Genomic DNA, 25,555 nt, shown 5'->3' with positions numbered 1-25,555 from the left:
ATCACCCAACCAAGTGGGGATACATGTTTGACTCAACCACCAAACTAAGTGGGATTACATATTTGACATGACTTGAAAAGTCCAAGCATGATTGAATATGGAAATTATCACATCATAGGGCTTTACATGACCTTTACATCAAATGATATACATGATATTTATAAAAAAATATCAAAGACCTAAACAAGACCATGATAGTTATCACCAACTATCATACACCATATATGATCTGCACCATAATCATCTGTCAACAACATTAAGAATAACAACCTGTATATGTCCATTATCAATTCAAAAGATAAGAAAATGTAACTTTAATATCATCAACCTTTGACTAAGTATGCCACATATAGACATCAACTCATCCTCTTGACTTTATCAAGATTAGCTTTCTCCCTTTCCTTAGTAGAAAAAGCCTTATGTTTATAAAAAAACATAGCCTTCCATGAATCAACTAAGCATATGCCATATCTCCAAGTAGTAATTTCTATCCACTCACATCATATCATATACATGTAAAAACACCATAGTCATCATTCATGACCATAATATCATCATCATAGTAAGAAAGGCATGATATTTCCACAACAACCCACAATATATCAACCATGTATCATCACTAGGGAGTTTTCCAACATCCCACGTTTGATAAGCATTAACCATGATAACCAACATATGTGAGAACCAAGCCTATCATCATAAAATAAGAAGTCATCATCATTATGTGACTAAGTAAGCCATGTATTCAAATAGCTACGTCTTCATGGAACCTGCAATAACATTATTTTCTTGGCCAATTTTCTTCATGAGAAGATCATTTATACCAACATCATGTACCAATGTGCAATTTAAGTAATCATCCATGTATCTAACATAGAGATAGCAATATGTATCTAGCTTCTTATGAATGTGAAAAGCAAACAATGAGCTCACAGTCATTTGTCAAAATTTCTTGATACCATCAAGAGAAACAATCCTTAAACAATATACCATGTGAGAGCCAAGAACTGTAGGAATCCTCATTCATACCATATGAAATTTATGCATCTTTGAAGGCATGTTTATAGTACGTAAAAGAAATGAGTGACACTTATCATCATCAAATAATGAAGTTGTGTACTCAAGATTTGTTCTTTATGAATATCATCATGTAAGTAACATACATATATGCATCATCAAAAGAATCATCTGAATCATCCATAAATCTGATCAGAAGCATCAAAACAACTATGTGGCTCAAGCAATATAAGTATCATATGTGATTTCATCATAAGAAACCCATGATCTCCGCATAGCATGATGCATCATTTAAACACTTCAGCAACATAATAATCATCATCATTGATGAGCATCATTATCTACCAAGGACTTCTAAGCAAACATAATGCCAACAAGTAATTATTAGAAGCATATAAAATGCTCCCCCTGAACCTATGCCAACTACTCACTGTCAGATCTGATCATTTCATATATCAGTAAGAATCATTAAGGCATTATCATCAACTAGATATACATCAAGACATCAACAACTTATGAGGGCCAAAAGCACTTCTAAATAGCATCAATAAATTGTAATGATCAACCATCAAAACATAAAAGACAATTGATCATTGACTGAACCATATTAGACCCTTTTCCCGAGTTTGTCCTAATGTTTCTTCATTAAACCAACATATACATGACTATGCAGTTTCAAACTCGCGTATATACGTAACTTGTCTTCATATGATCCACATATGGAAATTGGAATACTGAAATTTCACACTTTCAGCTCCCCCTAGTTATGTTCTGACTATACCTGGTCCTAGAACTTCTGTTGAAACATCAATTCCAAGAATACCATTATCATGATGGTTCTTTATCAGAGACCATTTTACTCTTGTTTCCAGTCATGTGATGAGAACATTCATCTTGGTCTTCGAATGAGAAGAGAGCAAGGCCAAACCTTATCTGATCTTCCTTTTCATGCTTTTTGGTGGATCCATCTTTTTCAAATTTTCTGATATGAATATTCTTATTTTGTTTCTTACCATATTGTCCACGACAATCTATAGAATTATTCCTGCATTCTTTTTCTGTATGCCCAAACTTGCTACAAGCATAACATTGTATATGTTTCATATTCCCTCTCTAGCAATCAATGGCTTTGTGACCAAACATATTGCAAGGAAAACAATATCCGTTAAAGTACCTGGAAGTTGATGATCTTTGTGTGTGATGGCTATTAGCTTGAAACATTCTAATTCTACACCTAGCTTCAACATGTCCAAAATTATGGCATATAGAACATTCAACATTATTTATTAGAGGAAAGAATTGATTAATACTTCTATAGTTAGGATTAAATGATTTTCTTTGAATACTTTCTTTCCTTGGTTGTTGATCGGGTTGACTTCTTATCTCCTTGTTGAGAATTTCATATTTTTCATTAGGATTTCTTACCTCAGCTTGTGAGATAGATTCACCTTTAACATTTTCATGAAAACCAAGATCAGATTTGATGGTAGGAGACCTTTGACTACTAAGAACATTATCCAAAATCTTAGTACTATCTTGAAATCGTAAAAGTTTATCCTTTTCTTCTAATTTAACTTTTAGGATATTTACCTCAACCTGACATTGCTCTTTCATTTCTAGGTACCACTTCTTCATGATTTCTTTAACCTTTCTTCCTTCCTCCACTTGTTGTTTTAATTTGAGAATATCATTTTCTTGTTCTTAAAATGCTTGAAGTAGTTCTTCATTCTTATTATTTGTTTTTTCAAGCTCTTCTTTTAGAGAGACGACCTCAGCTTCATGACCTTCACAATAACTGGTTCTTTCTTTAAGTTCCTTGGTTGTTGTATCCTTTTGATTCACTTTATTTCTCAATGATGTCTCTTCATCCTTCAGTCTTTGACATTGATCTTCCTTTTCCTTGTACTGCTTCCTTCCTCCAACTAAGTTTTTAACCTGGTAACCTCTTCTTTGTAGGTACATTCCCTTTTATCAATTAGATCTTGTTGATCTCTAATTTTATCTGTGAGCCTTTTAACTCCTACTTCTATTAGATTTCTTTCACATTCACCCATAAGAGAAAATCCAGTTGTTTCACTGTCACATTCACTATCTTCAATATTGCATGAACAGAGAAAGGTATCACTAGAGGACCAAAAATCAGTACCTGATAATTCTTTTGTTTGTTCATCTTCAATATGAGGTGATTTTGAATCTGAATATTCGCTTCCATTTAATAGACAATTGTCTCTAAGACTGTCATTGTTTCCTTGAGATGTCTTCTTCTTTTGAGTTTCTTTCTTCTTTTGCTTATTTCCTATCGTCTTGACAGATCTCCTTCAAGCGATCAAGATTTTGACAAGCAACCTGCTATGATACCAATTGTTGGGAAAAATACTGAGAGGGAGGGGGTGGGGGAGGGGGGGTGAATCAGTGTTTTCAAATCAATAACTCTTTACATTTCATATTCATATTTCTATATGTGACTTTACTGAAAGGAACCCACGTGTGTATGTGACTGTTCTTAAGACAACTATCGTATAGCTAGTGAACTTATGATTCAATTAATTAATCATACGTTGGTCTTCAGTGAGTGCATCAATGCTTTAATAAAAATTAGATAAACAATAATCAGGTGTTGTAAGAAGAAAATAAGCCATCAAACATAAGAAACACACATGAACACCGAGATTTAAGGTGGAAACCAAACGCAGGATAAAACCACTTGCTGTTGTTGTCTCTATATTGTTTTTAATATAAAGAAAAATATTTTTACAATCTTGTACTGGTGCAGGCTTATACCAGTATGCAGGTACCCACTTGCAGAAGGCTACAACCTTCGTTCTTTCTCCAACTCCTACTAGAAGGGAGCTACAACCCCTTGGTTCTTGTACTGGCATAAACTTGTACCAGTACGTAGGCATCAACCTACAGAAGGCTACAACCTTCACTCGTTCTCCAACTACTACTGCGAGGGAGCTCTAACCCCCTGATATGGTCACTAGCCATTACTGGAAGGAAGCTTCGACTTCCTCATTGAAGGCTCCAACCCTCAGAAACCTCCATGGACCACGTTTGATGAATTTTCATACTGGACCCATTATCAACACTTAAGCTCAACATCAAAAATAAAACTGTAACTCATCATTGTAACATAGTCATCCATCTCTGGCACATCTAAATCAATCAATCACTGAAACACAATCATCAATATATGACATAACTGAAACCCAATCATCAATTTCTGAATCAAACAATCATTGGAACTTCTGACAAAACTGAATCAATCAATCATTGAAACCTCTAACACAACTAAATCACCCAATCATCAATTTATGATACAACTGAATTGACCATTCACTTAAAACCCAATCAATCGACACTTAATCAAAATTCAGCTAATCAACTAGAACAGTCAGATCACTATAACCAGTACATAGAATTGAACCTAGAATACTGCATCAACACACTGAATCAATCTGCAACCCTCATCATTCATTTTCAAAATGCATACACTACTTCACTTAAGGCAACTTGTGTGCGTACACGCTTTGAGTAGAGAAAGCCACGTACAGATCTGAAAATACAGAAAAATGAAAACTTGACTACTGCAATTCTGAAAAGAATACTGAGTCATACTCAAATCTACTACAACACTCTGAACAAATCATGGAACTGAACCTAATCTTCAGCCATAATCAACAAGTAATCTTGACATTCATCAATCAATTAATACCGAAATTCAACTTCATCATTCAATCAAATCTACTTCAGACATTATCACTGAACCCATATCAACACGAGGGCATCATTGGAAGACAATAGAGAATCAACAACATTGATCAAACTGATCAATCATTTATAAAAAAAACCCTTACTTTGTATACACGACTTTGAGGAGATGTACCCGCGTGTATACACACTTTTCTCGGGACCAACTAGCATATAGATCTGTAAATTTGTAACTAAAATTTCGTAGCTCTTTAGAACTTTAGATTGACTGAGATCATAATAATCAGAGATAAAAACATGTGCCAGTACTTCAATCTAGTCAATCCATGAGCAGATCATACAATGAAAATTCATTTCAGGTCTCATGATCTTGATCCATCATTGTATTCATTAGTGCATAATTATTTCAGATCTATTGGATCTCATCCATCATCAAAATCTCAGGTGCATACTTAGTTTATATCAAGAAAAGCATCAAAAACCCATAACATGCATATTTTCTTTTGATCTAACTCTTCATAAGATTTCCATCACAGTCGCACCTAACACTTTGATCTTCACCTCTTTATATAGTTTAGCCTTTTTCAATACCACGGGTCAAAACCATAGTTATGTCGATGGTATTCTTTGACGGGATCAATATTCTTTGTCACACTCATTACTATGGGCCAATACCATGGTAAGAACCCTTGGTATTTAGAATACCATGTTGTAAAATCCATACACTACTTTTCTTCACGTAACTTGCGTGCATACACAACTTGGCTTAACAAAACCCACATATAGTTCTTAAACTTCCAACTTTATCATTCTTCTAAACTAATTCCTTTGAACTTTCATGCATTCTGTCACTTCTGTAAACACATAATGTTAACTTCCAACCTTATCATTCCTTTGAGCTGATTTCTCTGAACTGCCATGCATTCTGTCACCTTTGTAAACACATTCCTGTTTATACCTTTAACAAGTAGATCAAAATACAACTTATCAAGTAGGATTCAATTTCATCAAATAAATTTTCATCAATGACAACTCATCAGGTAGGTTTCCATAAAGGACAACACATGATTCATAAAGCCAACAATCTCCCCATATCAAACTTTTGATTCTGTGTTGTAAACCTTTCACCCATCATTTTGTTCCATCATACTGTCACCTCTGAATTGACCTATGAATTCTGTTAAAAGTGAGTTTCCATTAAGGACAAACATGCATCATAATGCCAACAAGATTTTCCATAAAATTACAAGCCAACTCCACTGATTTTCCTCCTGAGCATTGTTTTCTTCTGTTGTAGTTAAAATAGAGGTCCTGCTATTTGCAAAAAAAGCCTCGTCCTAATTTAAGTAATTCCAATCTGTAAAGAAAACTATTAAGAGGCCCCAAATTCAAGTCATCCTCTATTCAAGGCATGCAACTTTGTTGGCCAAACACTTAGCTTGATTGATTCCTTTCTCTAATACTTGGAAAAGCGTATGGATTCAAAGTGGTTAGTTGTGTCCTAGATTTGCGAAGTGAGCATCTCTAGATTTCCATTAGACAATTAAGATTAGTGCATGAGTCTAATGTTATTTCTAAATCTCTGATGGAAATTAACTCTCTTATCTTCCTTGGGTCAGGAACCTTTAGCCCTTGATATAAAATAAATGTATTAGATATCATTTTGGGATTCAACTGTGTTAAGTAAGATCATTCACGTATGACCATTTCCATGAGAGGTAGTCGTAACTGACTAATTTCTCATGATTTTTGAATAGTTCACTTAGCACTCATTGCATCGGGTGATGCTCACAGGGGTGAAGAAGTGGGATTGAAACTAGTGAAATGTGGAGAACGAATCACATAGCATCAATCATCACTTCCGGGGCTTGCACCCGGTAACCAGGACTTCCCAGGAGGTCACCCATCCCAGAACTCCTCTGGCTCAAGTGCGCTTAACTGTGGAGTTTTTCCCACAATCAAGCCCACTTAGCTTGCTACCCCATTTGCAAAACCTTAGCAAGTATTGTGCCTCATGAACCATTCAAGTAGAGATCCCTTGACTCTTTTTGAATTTAAGTATGGGGGTTTTACGCAGTGCATTATATTAGATATCATTTTGGGATTCAACTGCGTTAAGTAAGATCATTCACGTATGACCATTTCCATGAGAGGTAGTCGTAACTGACTAATTTCTCATGATTTTTGAATAGTTCACTTAGCACTCATTGCATCGGGTGATGCTCACAGGGGTGAAGAAGTGGGATTGAAACTAGTGAAATGTGGAGAACGAATCACATAGCATCAATCATCACTTCCGGGGCTTACACTCGGTAACCAGGACTTCCCAGGAGGTCACCCATCCCAGAACTCCTCTGGCTCAAGCGCGCTTAACTGTGGAGTTTTTCCCCACAATCAAGCCCACTTAGCTTGCTACCCCATTTGCAAAACCTTAGCAAGTATTGTGCCTCATGAACCATTCAAGTAGAGATCCCTTGACTCTTTTTGAATTTAAGTATGGGGGTTTTACGCAGTGCATTATATTAGATATCATTTTGGGATTCAACTGCATTAAGTAAGATCATTCACGTATGACCATTTCCATGAGAGGTAGTCGTAACTGACTAATTTCTCATGATTTTTGAATAGTTCACTTAGCACTCATTGCATCGAGTGATGCTCACAGGGGTGAAGAAGTGGGATTGAAACTAGTGAAATGTGGAGAACGAATCACATAGCATCAATCATCACTTCCGGGGCTTGCACCCGGTAACTAGGACTTCCCAGGAGGTCACCCATCCCAGAACTCCTCTGGCTCAAGCGCGCTTAACTGTGGAGTTTTTCCCCACAATCAAGCCCACTTAGCTTGCTACCCCATTTGCAAAACCTTAGCAAGTATTGTGCCTCATGAACCATTCAAGTAGAGATACCTTGACTCTTTTTGAATTTAAGTATTTTCTTTATTATTGGTTTCCTGATCTGGTCCTCATTCAAAACAAACATTTTGAAAGTGATCCTCCTACACCTACCATAAACTTGTTTTTCCTTTTGAGGCCCCATCTAAAAACAAAAAAAAAATTCTATGAGAGATTTTATAAACTTAGAACACCTCCTCTTCCACCATTAGATGAATATGCCAAATCTATCACTATCTAGGTTTCGAGTTAATGATTATAGGATAAGGGGTGTGTAAAAAAGTGTAGGCCCAAGAAGGTTTATGTTTTAGTAATCACATCAGTTTATTGCCCAACCCTGTTGAAAATAGCAACAAGAAATGCTAAAAATAACATTGCTATAAATAAAATTTTAGGATATACTCCAACTCTGCTGGAAATAGCAAAAAATAGAAATGCTAAAAATAGCATTTCGGGATAGATTCGAATTTTAATTAGCCCCTGAATTAAAATTGAGAACTAAAATTCGAATTTGGTCTCAGTAGTTGTTTGAAAAATAATTAATTAATTCATCTTGAGTTAATTAGTTGGAGAAAATCAAACATGAAGTCTATGTGAAGACATGCAACAGTTATCCCTTTGATTGAGGAAGTTATCCCTTAATTAAGGAGATAAGGATGAGTTGTATTTGAGTTGTAATTAGTTAGCTCAGTTAACTGAGTTAAGTCCAGTTAAATTAGTTCCAAACAGTTGGAGGAAATAATTGTGAGTTCAATCAGTTAACGCATGAATGCATGCAACTAATGTCCAGATAACTGAATATTCTCTCATAAATAACCAATGCATGTCAGTTCAGATAGAGACCTAGTTGAGATTAAATGAAGGGACAATGTGCTATCAGTTGGAGGAATTTTCCTATAAAGGAAACTCATCCATGCAGAAGGAATTATCTCTTTCAGGATTGCGCAGTTATTTCAGAGGTCTGAGTAGTGCGTGAGGGATTATTACACACAGGTGGTAGCTTGAGGACCGAAGAGAAATTGCGCAAGGAAATAGCAGACTTGGAGGACTGAAGGAAGGCATATGTGTTGTCTATTCTATCTATGAGTAGCAGTGAGGGATTGTACTGAGATCTAGATAGCTTGTGAGCTAAAGCTTTGTGTAATCTCGAGATATTTCCACTTATATGATAATACAAATAGCGGGGTTTTTAGCTGAGGCTTTCCCTAGAGTATTCTTCTATGTTTCATGTGTGATTGAATCTTCTTCTCTGTTATATGTGTTCTGTTTGATCTTGCTCAAATCGATTTAGCTTCTGCAAGTTTGATTGTAGAAGTAGATTAACTATTTTGCTTTAGTACATTGCATAATCAATTTAATCTATGGTGAAATTTCTACATGGTATCAGAGCTAGCTGATAGAGAAATTTCTACACGGTATCAGAGCCAAGTTTATCTAAGCCAAGTTTATTGGAGTTGAGAACAATATACTAGAGGATATTTTGAAGTTTTGAGTTTTGGGCCGAGAGTTTATAGAGCAGATCTGAAAATTTATGTGCAAAATTTTTAGAAGATAATTGCAGATTTGGATTCCTTGCAAAAAAATACGCAAATTCGAAAAAAACATCGGCTGAATCGGAGTTTGGATGAGGGAGATATCGTTGATTTAAAATCAACTCTTTTTCCAGAAAATTTTGTGACGACGGGAAGGATGAAACAGATTGGTGTGCTAGCCAAGAACCTATATGCACTTGAGGTACAAGATGCATGCAAAGCCGTGAGGAGAAAGGCAAAGGTTAAATACTTGGTGGTTGAGAGGGAGAGTAAATTACCTCTCAACATGTAGTCCCGGAAGAAGTCTCAGACAATTGTGGAGGAGCCACAAATGGAGATGATGAGAGGAGACCGAGTGGAGGTATCCACTCATGCAGAGGCCTCCAGTAGGGGGAAATTTTGAGCCAAGTGGGAAGAGGGATCACATGCATCCATACCTCCAGGTGTGAGGTGGGGCGATGTGAAGTGATAGTCCGAAGAAGGCTGAAATAGGGGTAGGATCCTTGAGGTACCCAGCCTCTTTGATTAGACCTTGCTACAGGAGCCCCGACGAGGAGTAGCAAGACTGGCTGAGTGGGTAGAGACAGATGCAGATGGAGCGGTAGAGGAAGCTTCAACATCATAGGATGTTTCTAGCCCAACAGGGAGGTCAATTGGGAGATCAGTTACTTAATTCTCAGTAACTGAGTTGTAGTGTAGTAGTGGGCAGCACGATGCAACATGTTGATAGGAGGTGCAGTGCGGATGCAGTGTTGGGAGACAGGACCAGCAACAGCATGGATGTAGTAGGAGGAATTAGTGGGATTGATGTAGTCAGAGATCAAATTGATAGAGGCTAGAGCAGTCAGATACTGAAGAGCACAGAGGTGCAGAGTTTTCAGTTGACAGAGGCAATAACAGTCAGATACTGAAGAGCACAGAGGTGCAGAGTTTTCAGTTGATAGAGGCAATAGCAGTCAGAGACTTTGATGACAGATGCATCATTCTGATTTAGGTTGGATATTTTTTGTGTTCTTAGAGTTGTTTGAGCAACAACATTTGAGAGAAGTGTTGCATGCAGAACAGTCCAAAGGTTCAGGATTGGGTTCGAGTTGAATGCATTTCTTGTTGAGAGGGAGTATTGAAAATAGCAACAGGAAATGCTAAAAATAGAAATGCTAAAAATAGCATTGCTATAAATAGCATTTCAGGATATACTCCAACTTTGTTGAAAACAGAAAAAAATAGAAATGCTAAAAATAGCATTTTAGGATAGATTCCAATTTAATTAGTCCTTGAATTAAAATTCAAATTTGGTCTTAGCAGCTATTTGAAAACTAATTAATTAATTCATCTTGAGTTAATTAGTTGGAGAAAATCAAACATGAAGTCTATGTGAAGACATGCAACAGTTATCCCTTTGATTGAGGAAGTTATCCCTTAATTAAGGAGACAAGGATGAGTTGTATTTGAGTTGTAATTAGTTAGCTCAGTTAATTGAGTTAAGTCCAGTTAAATTAGTTCCAAACAGTTGGAGGAACTAATTGTGATTTCAGTCAGTTAATGCATGCATACATGCAACTAGTGTTCTCCAGATAACTGAATATTCTCTTATAAATAACCAATGCATGTCAGTTCAGACAGAGACCCAGTTGAGATTAAAGGAAGGGACAATGTTCTATCAGTTGGAGGAATTTTCCTATAAAGGAAACTCATCCATGCAGAAGGAATTATCTCTTTCAGGATTGCGCAGTTATTTCAGAGGTCTGAGCAATGTGTGAGGGATTATTACACACAGGTGGTAGCTTGAGGACCCAAGAGAAACTGTGCAAGGAAATAGGAGGCTTGGAGGACAGAAGGAAGGCATATGTGTTATCTATTTTGTCTATGAGCTGGATAGCTTGTGAGCTAAAGCTTTGTGTAATCCTGAGATATTTCCATTTGTATGATAATACAGATAGTGAGGTTTTTAGCTGAGGTTTTCCCCAGAGTATTCTTTTGTGTTTCATGTGTGATTGAATCTTCTTCTCTGTTATATATGTTCTATATGATCTTTGCTCAAATCGATTCAGCTTCTGCAAGTTTGATTGTAGAAGTAGATTAAGTATTTTTCTTTAGTACGTTGCATAATCAGTTTAGTCTACGGTGAAATTTCTACATGGTTTTTTTATCGGAGCTAGCTGATCTATGGAGAAATTTCTACAAACCCAACATAGATTTATGTTGTTGTTTTTAAACATGAATATTTTTTATATAATGAAACACAAACATTCTGACAATAGGAGAATCACTAACCATTAGAAAGAAATTGATTGAGTTTTGTGTTTGTAAAGTTAGTGTTCATGGACATGAGGCTCAACATTTTTCAAGGAAATTAACAGATCAATAAAACATTTACTAAGGCAAGCCTATAACTTCTATTGAACTGCTAAATTCTTTTAGCAAGGCAAGCCTACAACTTCCTTCATGCTTGCAGTTTGTTATCTATAGGAATAACAATATTGGCAAACTAAGAAGCATTCCCACAATACGAGAATCACTAACCATTAAAAAGAAATTGATTTATTAAGTTTTATGTTGGTAAAGTCAGTGTTCATGGACATGAGGTAGAATAATTTAATTCATAAAACAATTTATAAGAAAGAAGTAGACTAGATAAACATCTTAACAAGAAAATGAACGAGTTGTCACTTGTTTTATTTGAAAATTCCTCGAACATATACATCATTTTATTATAACACATATTTTTTTTTATCCAAAACATGTATTGATATAATTGAAGACATACAACCAATTCTGGGTCAATTTCAACACACTGGCAGTAATTTTCCAAGTGCAAATACAAGCATGGTATTTTAAGTGGAAAAAAAAACTATCAAAAAACCAATCACTGATATAGTTGAATACATACAACAAATTTCTTTTGTATATTTGATTTTTCAAGGATATTGTCAAAAAGGCATATGTATGAAAATTTGCTAAGATGTTACTATTTTTTATTGAGAATTGTCCCTATTATAATCCATGTTATTACAAAGTCTTTATTGAAATTTGCTATAAATTCTAAACTAGCATTTGCACCTGATGTTGCAAAGGGAACGCCGTAAGGCATTGAGTGTGGAAGGATAGCGACATGTGAATGGGCATTGTTGAAAGCAAGGGTGGATGATAATGAGTTGCAATTGAAATTGTTAGTTATGTGTATGCTGAATATGGATATTTTGTAAATAATAGTGTTAGAAGAATAGTGACATGTGAATGGACATTGTTGAAAGCAAGTGTGGATGATATTGAGTTACACTTGAAACTATTAGTTATGTATGTTTTGAATAGGGATATTTTGTAAGTAATAGTAGTTTGTGGAATAATAGCAACATGTGAATGGACATTCTTGAAAGCATGGGTGGATGATAATGAGTTATAGTTAATGTCAGGTAGAGGTTATCCATTATCCATGTAGTAGTTGTTATTTATGTGAACATGTTTTTGTACATTATTTTAAGGTTTTTCAAATGGGCATCTTTGAAATTTTGGAAAAGAAATTGAATTGTTTGGCAAGTTTTGGCCTACTACTCATAAACATCAATCCAAAAAAGGGGTATGTGTTGTAGTATTTGTAAATGAGTAAACATTTAAAATTTGGTTTTATATGAAAAAAAGATTTAGTATGCATAATGAAACATTAAATCAAAACAATAATAATAAAACAATTTTGCATACCGTCATCTACAGATATTGGAAATCAACTCTAGCCACATTTTGAATATTGCTACAGGGGCTTATGCTATAAAGACTCCACATTCAAAACAAAATGGAAAGGTAGGATGAGAAACATATTGGATCATAAAGCAATAGAGAGTATAGTGGAAGCATGGGATCCTTATAATTATCGTTGGTCCTCCTTAAGCCTTACTAGGATTGGTGCCTTTTGGTGGCTTAGGCAAGAAGAGTGATTTTCTAGGTATCATTTTCATTTTTTTGCTCCTATGGGGCTTCTTAGATTCAGAATTTGAAGGGACCCAACATCGTAAAAGTGTTGTTTGGTGGCTTGGGCTTGTAACACATGAACTGGTACTTAGCCCCAAACAACTCGAGAGTGTACAAATTTCCGAGGACAAAGGATAAAAAGGAGTTACTATTAAAATTTAAAATTCCCGCTTAACAAACTCTACCTGGGATTCCTTGAAAATTTTAATTTACCAGCCTCCACATTTCATCAAAAGATAAGAGCCTTACTGTAAAATAAGGATTGAAACTGAAAAGTAATGAGCTGTTATCATTTTTTTCCATTCCACCAGTCACAAAACATTAAACATGTATGTACCAGTTCACTCTACATGATTCATGATTTATTGCAGAAATGGTAAAAAAACTCAATGCTTATTTCTTCTGATCTCAACAGAAATTTGCATTTTGAAATCTTATAAATCTATTAAAATAGTAACAATAGTACAAAATTATATCTTATTTTTGAGTGATCAGGAACTTTACGGCCCTAAAAGTTTTATTATGAGTAAAAGCTTATAATTTCATTGTCTTCTAACAGTTTTGTGTGAACGAACTCTAAATTTCTTGCACCATTCTGACTTGAAGTAAATGCACAGGTGGTATATTATAGGGAGACAAAGTCAACCTGCAATTGTTTTGGAGAAACCTATAGAGCTTGTCAATCAGTAATCCTTCAAAAGGCCTAGCGCTCTTATTAGTCTTCAATGTGATTTTTCCTAGAAGATACACAAACCTTGTATTCTTTGCCAATTCAATCTACTACAATTCCTCATCTAAGAGTAGTTACTTTCTTCCACTGTATTTCTGCTTGCATAACTTCTGTCATGTGAGGAGGAATGAGTTCCTCTAAGCTTGAGATAGTCTTTTATGCTTTCAAAAACCTGGTTGATAAATTCAGAGCCTTCAATGTTTGGGGCATCTTTGTAACCATATTGGGCTACACATTTATATTACACTGTACAAAACAATTATTCAAGTGACACCTTCCATTAATTCCATTTCAGCAAACAACAATCTCAGTTGTATACCATGAACCATGTCGTCAAAATTTTGAGGTTCAGGGTAAATAACCGAGATTGCTTTTGTTGAAACAGAACTGATGGGATGTGTCGCTCGAATAATTGTTTTGTACAGTTTAATTTCTTGATGTACATTTGGATTACGTGGTTCATGGTATGTAACTGAGATTGTCGTTGCTCAGATGGAATTGATAGCAGATGTCTCTTGAATACTTGTATTGTACAGTGTAATTTCTCGATGTACATTGGCCTCAAATATAGAAAAGAAAGTATAGACACTAAGTGCTCACTCCTAGATGAGGATCTAAATTGGTGAAAGTTAGTCCTGGCTATTTAGTATTGTTTTTATATTACAGTACCATTTCCTATTAACGGACGATAGAAGATAAGATAAGACTAGTTTTATTAATGGCAGTGGGTGACCAAAAGAGAGGTCAACGGGGCTCAAAAGTACACCAGTTACAACATACTGTGGAAGTGCCCATTACTTGTCATTAGGTATAGATGTAAAAAGTAGAGGAGGGAGAAGAAGCATCCACATCTGTATCAATCACTCTGTAGCTACCGATGTGCTGCTTGATAATGTCACCTAGGGAGTGCCTGGGTAGTACCAATCTATAGTCTACATATTTAAATTAGTGCTGGAAAGGGGTTTAGCAAATTTCAGTCCTTTCATTAGTTGAGTAGGGTTTGATTCCCAACTTAAATCGTAATCTAGAATGAGATTCTTGATTTTGCCCACAAAGAAACTCTCTAAATTAGCTAATTTGTAAGTCTATTTCAATTGTTACCAACCTATATCCTTTCTGAGCTGGATGATAGGTATCACGCCTCGTTACCAAATGCATATATTTTTTATTATCTTATTTTTGAGCCCTGGGGTTGGCTTGATTGGCCTTGGAGTTAGACATTAAACTTCTCAGAAATGGGATGCCACAAGTTCAACTCTTACGATTCCTTTGGGGTTATGCACTGTAATCAACGCTGATGGTCTACCTGGTTTACCATCTATGAATCATGGGGAATACTTGTAATCAATGCTGATGGTCTACTTGGTTTACCATCTATGAATCATGGGGAATACTTGTAATCAATGCTGATGGTCTACCTGGTTTAGCATCTATGAATCATAGGGAATACTTGGAAGGTCTCTGTGAATTTAACAACATCTATTTAAATTCAACTTCTATTTAAACTCTATAGTTGATTGTATTGTGACATGTATTGTTTTGCTATCGCTAGTCAATCAAAAATTAAAATTATACATTAAATTGGAGCAGGTTCAAAGTTTCTTTCCATTTTCCAAATTGCATATGTTTATCTCAATTGCCTAACTTGATTGTAACTTGTGAAACAATTTCGTTTTCTCCTCTATTGGTTCTATTATGATGTTTCTACTTGCATTGACTTCATGGGTTAATTTCCTGTGTTTTATCTTTGGCATATGATATATATTGTTAATTGTAACAATGATCTGCATCTATGAACAAGATTTTTCTAGTTGTGATATATCACCATGTCCATTTCTCAAACCTCAAAGGCGAAGATTCTCCAACATTTTACTTCTCACATATAATGAATTTCTTGTTTTTCCCCATCATATTTCTAGTTGAATATGTTTCATGCGTAAATCCACTATTTTTCAAATAGCTTAAACTATTCATATATTTCCTATACTTATATGTTCATGTGTCTCTTGCACCTACCCAAAGAAAAAACATCCAGTAGTAGCATCACGTCATGGCATAAAGCAATAGTGCTTCCTTATTGCAAAAATTGCATTTGCGACAAATCGTTATCATTTTTGATAATTTCCTTCATTTATATAAATATGATGGTTCTCAAATGACTCTTTAGAAAAAAATTGTATATCAGATGAGATTTCTGACTCCGATGCACATCCAGTAAAATGCTTTTACAGTTGATCTGCCATTTGTTGTCACTTGCTATTTTCAAAGTTTTGTATGGTGTAAAATGCTAATTAAGTATTTTAATGCTGACAAGTATCTCTGATAATAATGGAGCCGAAGTTCTGGACAGACCTAGAAAGTGCCATCAAGAATGCATACAACCGGACTGATGGGAAAATTTTAGCAAAGGCAGCTGATTTAGGGCCCGGTGGCTCCACAGCAGTCACTGCTATTTTAGTTGATGGGAAAAAACTCTTTGTAGCAAATACAGGAGATTCTAGGGTTGTTATATGTAAAAACGGCACTGCTATTCAGCTGATTGTTGATCATGAGCCAAGTATTGAACACCAAAACATCGAGAAGGGTGGATTTGTGACACTCCTGCCAGGTACCACTACAAATGCTGTGCAGAGATTAATTTTAATGAGAACATACTTAAATAATTTCTAGCTCAAGAGTAACATTTGAATGGTCACAGGGAGAAACTGTATACTTAATGGCGTTCTTTTTTGATATATTAGGAGATGTACCTCGAGTTAATGGTCAGCTTGCTGTAGCTCGTGCATTTGGTGACAGGAGTCTGAAGCAACATTTAAGTTCAGAACCAGATGTGAGAGACACAGAATTTCTCATTTTGGCTAGTGATAGATTGTGGAAGGCAAGACACTTTTTCCAATCATTGACTTATCTACATCATTTTATTATAACACATATTTTTTTTTAATCCAAAACATGTATTGATATAATTGAAGACATACAACCAATTTTGGGTCAATTTCAACACACTGGCAGTAATTTTCCAAGTAAAAATACAAGCGTGGTATTTTAAGTGGAAAAAAAAAGTTATCAAAAAACCAATTACTGATATAGTTGAATACATACAACAAATTTCTTTTGTATATTTGATTTTTCAAGGATATTGTCAAAAAGGCATATGTATGAAAATTTGTTAAGATGTTACTATTTTTTATTGAGAATTGTCCCTATTATAATCCATGTTATTACAAAGTCATTATTGAAATTTGCTATAAATTCTAAATAAACTAACATGATCTTAATTTCCTGTAGGAATGCAGAAATACTAGTAGCATGTAGGAAAGAAGATGTAGAAATTTTGAATAATTAATCACTTATTCACAGAGATTATCCCGATTATACACTATTGCGGAATACATGCATAATACATAACCTCCTCTACGTTGATCATCAATTTAGCAGCATTAAAAACAATGAAACATCAATCGCATGCACACATTAACATAATATGTAACCCAGGGAAAGCATACAGCTGAAAACCCCACACTATCTGTATATTATATTGATTGAGAACATGTAACAATACATAGTACAATACTCCTCACAAGTACTCAGTACTATCTCCACCTGTTACACACAAACTAGCTCAGATCTGATGCCTCAAATCTCCTCCACTGTTTTCCTGCCTCCACTGCGCAATCCTGCAAGAGAATAATGATGAATGGCTGAAGCAAACTCATATTTCGTTGGCTGAACCACGCAATCCTCATTGGCATTACTCAATCACTGATTGTGCAAGATCTTATGCACAACTATAGTCACAACTGATAGCAATCTCAACCTTTAACACCTGTCTCCACTGAACTGTCCACACACTGAGTTAACTGATGTATTCTTAAGTTGCTTTATGAGTTAATAATTAGTGAATTAATTTAATAATTAATTCACGTCACTCATCATTAGTGTATTCTGCAGTTAGACTAAATACAACTAGTTTAACCAAGTCAAACTGAACACAACTCCATCAACTCCACAATCAACTCCACCAAACTCAACCACATGAGTTCTAATTGAAGTCCTGCATGCAATAGCTCAACTAACCCACAAGAAAAGCGTATTTCCTTCTGACAGCTGCATGTGCCACATTTGTAGCTCAAACTGAAGTGCTCCAAGAGGATAAGATAATGTTTATAGTCCAAATATTACTGTGAGACAATAATATTCGACTGTTATATTTTTAGCCTGGCAGTCTAAAAATAGAAACCACCTATATGTCTAAAAATAGAAGTCCATCTATTTTTACCAACATGACCAATCATCCACAAATAGCATCTTGCAACTCATAAACCATGACCCATATGTCTAAAAATAGACATAGTCTAAAAATAGACTTTGCGCCAAAAATAGCCTACGAGCCCACTTAGTGAAGGCGACTTCTTTCCACTAAGCTCCATCATCTTGTTGCATTCTCAACACTCCCTCTCAACAAGATATGGATTATCAGCAACCCCTATCCTGCCTCGTTGGTATTCGAATTTTCTCCTGGTGAGCGCCTTTGTCAAGATATCAGCATCCTCATCCTCCGTTGGAATGTATGAAAGTAACATGATTCTCCGCTGCACACAATCTCTGATATGATGGTACCTGATGTCAATGTGCTTATATCTATCATGAAATACTGGATTAGCCGAGAGTTTAATGCAACTTTGGTTATCACAATAAATCACAGTAGGCTCCAAGTATGAACCGAACAACCCGACCATGATCTTCCTAATCCATATAGCCTCGCATGCAACCAAACTTGCTTCCATATACTCGGCCTCTGTTGAACTGAGTGCCACGGATCTCTGCTTCCTACTGTACCAAGAAACTGCTGTCGACCCGATACTGAAGACCTCTCCAGATGTGCTCTTTCTGTCCGTTGGGCTCCCTGCCCAATCTGCATCTGTGAAGCCACATAGCTTCACCTCATCCTCCTATCTGTACCACAATCCATATCTCGATGTGCCTCTGAGATAATGAAATACATGCTTGCCTACCTTCTAGAAGAGCTTGGTTGGCTTAACCATAGCTTGTGAAAGCTAGTTAACAGCATAACATATATCGGGTCGTGTATTGACCAGATACATAAGCGACCCCACCAACTTTCGATAAACAGTGGCATCCACTACTTCTACTGAAGTAGCATCCTCCTTCCTCCAACCTCTAGGAAGAGGAGTATCAACAGGCTTGCAGCCATGCATGTTGAACTTCTCCAGTATCTCCCGAGCATACTTACCCTGAGAAACAAATAGTCCATCGTTGCACTGCCAAATTTCCAATCCCAGGAAATAATGAAGGAGGCCCAAGTCCTTCATCTCAAACTCCTTAGCAAGATCATCCTTGCATGAAAGTTCCAATAGCTCATCACCTGTTAGAATCAAATCATCTACATAAAGTACAATGATAAGAAACTTACCCTCCACCACAATCTGGTATAGGTTAGGATTCGCCTCACTCTTGGAGAATCTAAATCTGGTGAAATAACTTCCTATCCATGTGTACCAAGCACATGGTGCTTGTTTCAACCCATACAGCGCTCTCTTGAGCTTGCACACATGCGACTCGCTGCTAAAGATCTCAAAACCTTCGGGTTGATCTATGTACACCTCCTCCTTAATGAATCCATTGAGGAACACAGTCTTCACATCCATCTGATGAATGTGCCACCCCATCTACGTTGAGAGAGCAAGAATCATCTGTATGGAAGAATACCTTGTGACAGGTGCAAAGGTCTCCTCATAATTGATCCCCTCTATCTGTGAAAAGCCCCAGGCAACAAATCTTTCCTTGTACTTCTCCACACTCTCGCCGGCTGCCTGCTTAACTTTATAGATCCATCTCGAACCCACCACTGATTTCCATTCCGATCTTGGGACAATATCCCATGCACTGTTTCTGACAATCGAATCATGCTCTTCCACCATGGCATCTACCCATGCGGGATCCTCCACAGCTTCCTCGAAAGAGGATGGCTCAATCACAACACATTTGCTCACAAGAGCCATGTATCTAGTGTACCAATCAGGTGACTGTCTCTGTCTACGTTGAGCTGTAGGTGGTCCTACAACCTTCTCTGCATCTTAAGCTAGTTTCTCAGCTTCTGTCAAGCGCTTTTTCCCTCTAATGGTTGGCGCTGCATGAGTGGTCTCTTCCACTCCATGAACTTCGTCCTGTGGTTGATCCACATCCTGAAGCTCATATTTAGGAACTAATAGCTCCTCATCTGCATGCAAGTGCGGCTCCCTCTCAAGCGAACACTTCATGGCTTTCTCCTCCTGAAATTTTATATCCCGCCGCACAACAGTCTTGCGATTGTCTGGCAAATACAGACGATAGTTGTGGGGCGTATCAGTGTACCCCACAAATATCCCAACCTCTGCGGTTAGCTCCAGCTTCTTCCTGGCATCCTTCGTCACATGCATGTAAACGTTAGCACCAAAAATCCTCAAATGAGAAAGATTAGGCTTCTTACCAGAATAAGCCTCCTCGGGTGTACTCATGCCATGTATCCTGTGAGGACAACGGTTCTGCACATATACTGCAGTATTGCATGCTTTCGCCCACAAGTGAAGGGGTAGGCCTTGATCATACAACATCGCCTGTGTAGCACCCATGATCGTTCTATTCTTTCGCTCAGCAACCCCATTCTGCTGTTGGTTATGGGGAGCTATGAGCTCTCTTCGAATCCCTTTTGCGCTGCAGAAATCCTTGAACTCGCTAGAGATGTATTCACCACCATTGTCGCTCCTAAGAGCCTTCACCTTCTTCCCCGACTCCTTCTCGACCAGTCCTTTGAACTCATAGAACTTTGAGTATGTCTCACTCTTCTTCTGCATGAAGAAGAACCGACACTTTCGAGAGAAATCATCAACAAAGATCACATAATACTCGTGCTTTGTTGTCGAAGCTACTGAGAAAGGTCCACACATGTCTGTGTGAATTCTCTCAAGGATTGTTGTGGCACGACTATCCTTCTCGTGAAAGGTGGCTTTCACAAATTTTCCCAAAGTACACCCCTTGCATTGATCTGACTGCGTAAGAGTGCCTTTAGGAAGCCCAGTAGTGATCTGATGCAGTATCTTCAAGGCTCCATGGTGAAGGTGACCCAATCTCCTGTGCCACAGCTTGCCATCATCCTGGCTCACCAATCCTTTTACCTTGCATGCCATTGCTGCGCAGCCATCTACATGAAACTGATAAAGGTTCCTCACTCGAACCCCTATCTTCCGGGTTCCTCGAGTTGTCTTACTGCGGAGGAAAGCCTTTCCCTCGTTGAAAGCAACATCATATCCCTTGTCTTCTAACATCGCCACAAAGATAAGATTCTTCTTCAATCCTGGAACATGCATCACTTCCTTCAATACGAAGGGTTTACCAGACTCCCTCTCAAAGGAAATGGTATTGATACCGGTCGCACTGTATCTACCATCATCGCCCATCTCGATGTGTACTCTAAGATCTTTCTCCTCCAGATCATAAAACAAATCTCGATCTCCTGTCATGTGAAAAGACGCACCACTATCCAAGAACCATACCGATCCCATCACACTTGATACCAAGCATGTGATCAACGAAAAATCAAGCTCAAACTATGAGGCTAAGGCCTCTCCTGCTGCAGATCCAACAACTTTCTTAATTTTCTTCTTCTGCGGACAATTAGTGGCATAGTGTCTGTGATGGTGACAGTGAAAGAGCTTCACCTTGGACATATCCTACTTCTTGCCTTTTGCACCGGAATGAGAAGCTTTCTTGTTCTTCCCCTTATTTTATTTGGCATCCAAAGCACAATTTTCTTCATCAGGTCCCTTTGATGAAGATTTGTCCCTGGTATTCTGCCCGATCTCCTCCTGCACAAGATCTGACCAAAGCCTCTCCCATCCTAGAAATTTCTCTTGACCATTGACAGAGTCCTGATAGGAATGCCAACTCTTCAGAAGACCAAGGAGAGCCAAGCTCACCAAGTCCTCATCATCGACAGTCAGCCCCACACTTCCCAGCTCATCCCTGCACTGAGTGAACTTCGTGAGATACTTGGGCATACTGTCTCCCTTCTCGCACTTAATGTTTCTGAGTTTATCCTTGAGCGCCAGCTTCCTTTGATCACTCTTCCTTTGGAATAGATCTGTCAACGCTTTCCACATCAAGTATGGAGAAGCCTTTCCATGTAGGCTGGACACAATGTGATCCTTCACGCCCTCCAACAGAATCCTTCGACACTTTGCTGTCTTCTTTTGCCAAGCATCAACTTGCGCAATATCAGTAGGCTTTGGGACCTTAGCCCCTATGAAATCCTTCAGCCCATTATCATCTAACACTGCCTCCATCTTGTCTTTCCATGTAATATAATTCGAGCTGCCCTCAAGAGCATACTCCAATCGCAATCCATTGAAAGACATTGCAACGTTGACACCAAGAAAACACTGCTGCAAATTCGAATTCCACCAGCTCAAAACTCAACCGCCTCTTGATCTAAAATTCGTGAGAACAAAGTATTTCTCGTACAAAGATTGACTGTATGGGATTCTACTAGATATCTCACCTTCCAAAGGAAGGATGAATCCAGAGGCTACTTGGCCCGATTACAGACTCTGCTTGAAGAAATAAAATGTAAACACTTTCTGAATAATAGATATGATGATCAACAGCTCTGATACCATGTAGAAATTTTGAATAATTAATCACTTATTCACAGAGATTATCCCGATTATACACTATTACGGAATACATGCATAATACATAACCTCCTCTATGTTGATCATCAATTTAGCAGCATTAAAAACAATGAAACATCAATTGCATGCACACATTAACATAGTATGTAACCCGGGGAAAGCATACAGCTGAAACCCCACACTATCTGTATATTATATTGATTGAGAACATGTAACAATACATAGTACAATACTCCTTACAAGTACTCAGTACTATCTCCACCTGTTACAGACAAACTAGCTCAGATCCGATGCCTCAAATCTCCTCCACTGTTTGCCTACCTCCACTGCGCAATCCTGAAAGAGAATAATGATGAATGGCTGAAGCAAACTCGTATTTCCTTGGCTGAACCACGCAATCCTCATTGGAATTACTTAATCCCACTAATTTTGCAAGATCTCATGCACAACTATAGTCACAACTGATAACAATCTCAACCTCTAACACCTGTCTCCATTGAACTGTCCATGCACTGAGTTAACTGATGTATTCTTTAGTTTCTTTATGAGCTAATAATTAGTGAATTAATTTAATAATTAATTCACATCACTCATCACTAGTGTATTCTGCAGTTAGACTAAATATAACTAGTTTAACCAAGTCAAACTGAACATAACTCCATCAACTCCACAATCAACTCCACCAAACTCAACCACATGAGTTCTAACTGAAGTCCTGCATGCAATAGCTCAAATGACCCACAAGAAAATCATATTTCCTTCTGACAGCTGCATGTGCCACCTCTGTAGCTCAAACTGAAGTGCTCCAAGAGGATAAGATAATGTTTATAGTCCAAATATTATTATGAGACAATAATATTCGATTGTTATATTTTTAGCCTAGTGGTCTAAAAATAGAAACCGCCTATATGTCTAAAAATAGAAGTCCATCTATTTTTACCAACATGACTAATCATCCACAAATAGCATCCTGCAACTCATAGACCATGATCCATATGTCTAAAAACAGACATAGTCTAAAAATAAACTTTGCGCCAAAAATAGCCTGTGGGCCCACTTAGTGAAGGCGACTTCTTTCCACTAAGCTCCACCATCTTGTTGCATTATCAACAGAAGAATTTAAATTATTGTTAACTATATGCATGTAATATGTTTGTAGGTAGTTGCATTTATGGCAGGAGTTAGTTACGTTTCTCGTACAAGGAGAAGTGGCAGGCGAGTGACCAGGGTGCTTAGCTGTGATGCCCTTCATCAGATGAGGATGGGACACGTGATGTGAGTGTAAAAAATGCTCCTAAATTTTTTGTTGAGGATGACCATGCAGTAGAAGCTAATGTTGCCCCACCATCAACCAAAGGGCCATCATCAACCAGAACCCAAGGGGATAGCTCAGCTAAGAAGATCAATATTATAATAGGTTAGAAAAAATAAGACATGTTAGCTGCAACTAATGACATAAAGTTTAATGGATATTCAATTTGGGCATCTGGAAAAAGAAACATGGTATTCCTCCCTCATTAATACATTATTTGATAAATGGGCTCACTCATACAAAACATAGAGGGCCTATTAAAGTTATGACTGAAGAGGAGGAGTTCGAGGTGGTTGAGTGGTGTAAGGTGATGGCCCAATTTGGACATGGGCTAGAGTTGATACAACTCCAATCCAAAGTTGCTCAGATATGGCAGGGGAGGCCAAATCCATTTAAAGATGGGTTTCCTAGTAAATCATGGTGGTTTAGGTTTAAAAAAAGGCATCTAGACCTTGTATGGCATACAGTTGAGGGCCTTGACATAGATAGAGCTTTAAATATACACCCTACAATTGTGTCTAAATTCTATTATACTCTTTTTGGTGCATACAATAATTATTCTTATGCTACAAACCATATATGGAAATATGATGAAATTGGTTTACAGGTAGGAACAAATTGTGGCATGCGGGTAATTTCCAAGAGAGGCAGCCGAAATGTGCAAAATATTTTTCCTAAGAGCAGGGAGTGGATAACTATTCTATGTTATTTCGATGCAATTGACACTTTAATCCCAGGATTTTATTTATTTAAAGGTAAAAATCAACTGAAAAACGATATATACAACTGTGAACTAGGTGCATACATGGTTGCACATTCCCATTCATGGATGACTAAGGAACTTTTTTAAATTGGCTTTGTCACATTGTTGCATCTATAACAGGTGGTGTCTCACCTAAGAACAAACACCTATTGATTTTAGATGGTTATGGAAGCCACATTGTTGTGCAAACAATTGAGGAGGGAAATAATTTGGACATCAACCTATAACATTCCCTGCTCATACCACTCATATATTGCAACCCCTTGATTTTAGTGTGTTTGGCCCTTTCAAGAACTATTTCAGGTCAGAGAGAGTTGCGTGGATGACAAAGAATCCATCGTTTGAGGTGAAAAGGTTTGAGCTACAAGAGATTGGGAAGCCTTTGAAAGGGCTCTCACACCATCAAATATCAAGGCTAGCTTTAGGAGGACTAGAATATGGCCACTGAACTATGATGCTATTAATTGTAGCCAGGAGTTTCATGTAAATGGTTAAGAAGAAGGTAATGTCCAATCAAATGTTGAAATGCAATAAGAAGTGGATGAACAAGAAGATGCAGTTGCAGCTAATTATATAATTTCCCTCTCTCAAGGACACTTATATGGTGATGATGATGAACATGTAAGTGAAAAAGAATACCATATTGAGGTTCTTCTACCAACTGAAGCACATGGAATTTTAACTGTTGATATTCTTAACGACTCTTTTGATCATGCAACTGAAAATGTTAATGTGGTTAAAAAATACATTGTTGATATTGCACTAGGAAGGAATAATGACCAATTGACATTGCCAAGCCATGTAGCCCCACCATCGTGGTTGGAACGATGAATATAAACAAACATGGTGTCTCAAGAAACAATGAAGAAAGCATCAAAATTTCTTCACAACTAACATAATTGAACAATGAAATTGTTCTTTTTTTTGTGGACAATAGATC

At 37.1% G+C, this 25,555-nt stretch overlaps 1 protein-coding gene across 1 annotated transcript in view; it reads left to right on the top strand.

Annotated features, from left to right (window-relative positions):
- LOC149233259 (putative protein phosphatase 2C 44) overlaps positions 1–25,192 on the top strand; it is a 36,142-nt gene extending 10,950 nt beyond the window's left edge. The window contains exons 2-4 of the mRNA XM_089382136.1: positions 16,165–16,458; positions 16,592–16,728; positions 25,118–25,192. Coding sequence (XP_089238262.1) covers positions 16,165–16,458; positions 16,592–16,728; positions 25,118–25,192 — 506 coding nt within the window. The remainder of the gene's footprint in view (positions 1–16,164; positions 16,459–16,591; positions 16,729–25,117) is intronic.
- Positions 25,193–25,555: the final 363 nt, after the last annotated feature.

This window comes from Pinus tabuliformis, chromosome J (assembly GCF_031772625.1).
Source record: "Pinus tabuliformis cultivar Carrire ecotype Pingquan chromosome J, CPIR1, whole genome shotgun sequence".
In the NCBI taxonomy this organism is placed as follows: domain Eukaryota; kingdom Viridiplantae; phylum Streptophyta; class Pinopsida; order Pinales; family Pinaceae; genus Pinus; species Pinus tabuliformis.
The sequence above is the reverse complement of the archived record's forward strand: the minus strand, read 5'-3'. Positions and strand labels throughout refer to the sequence as shown.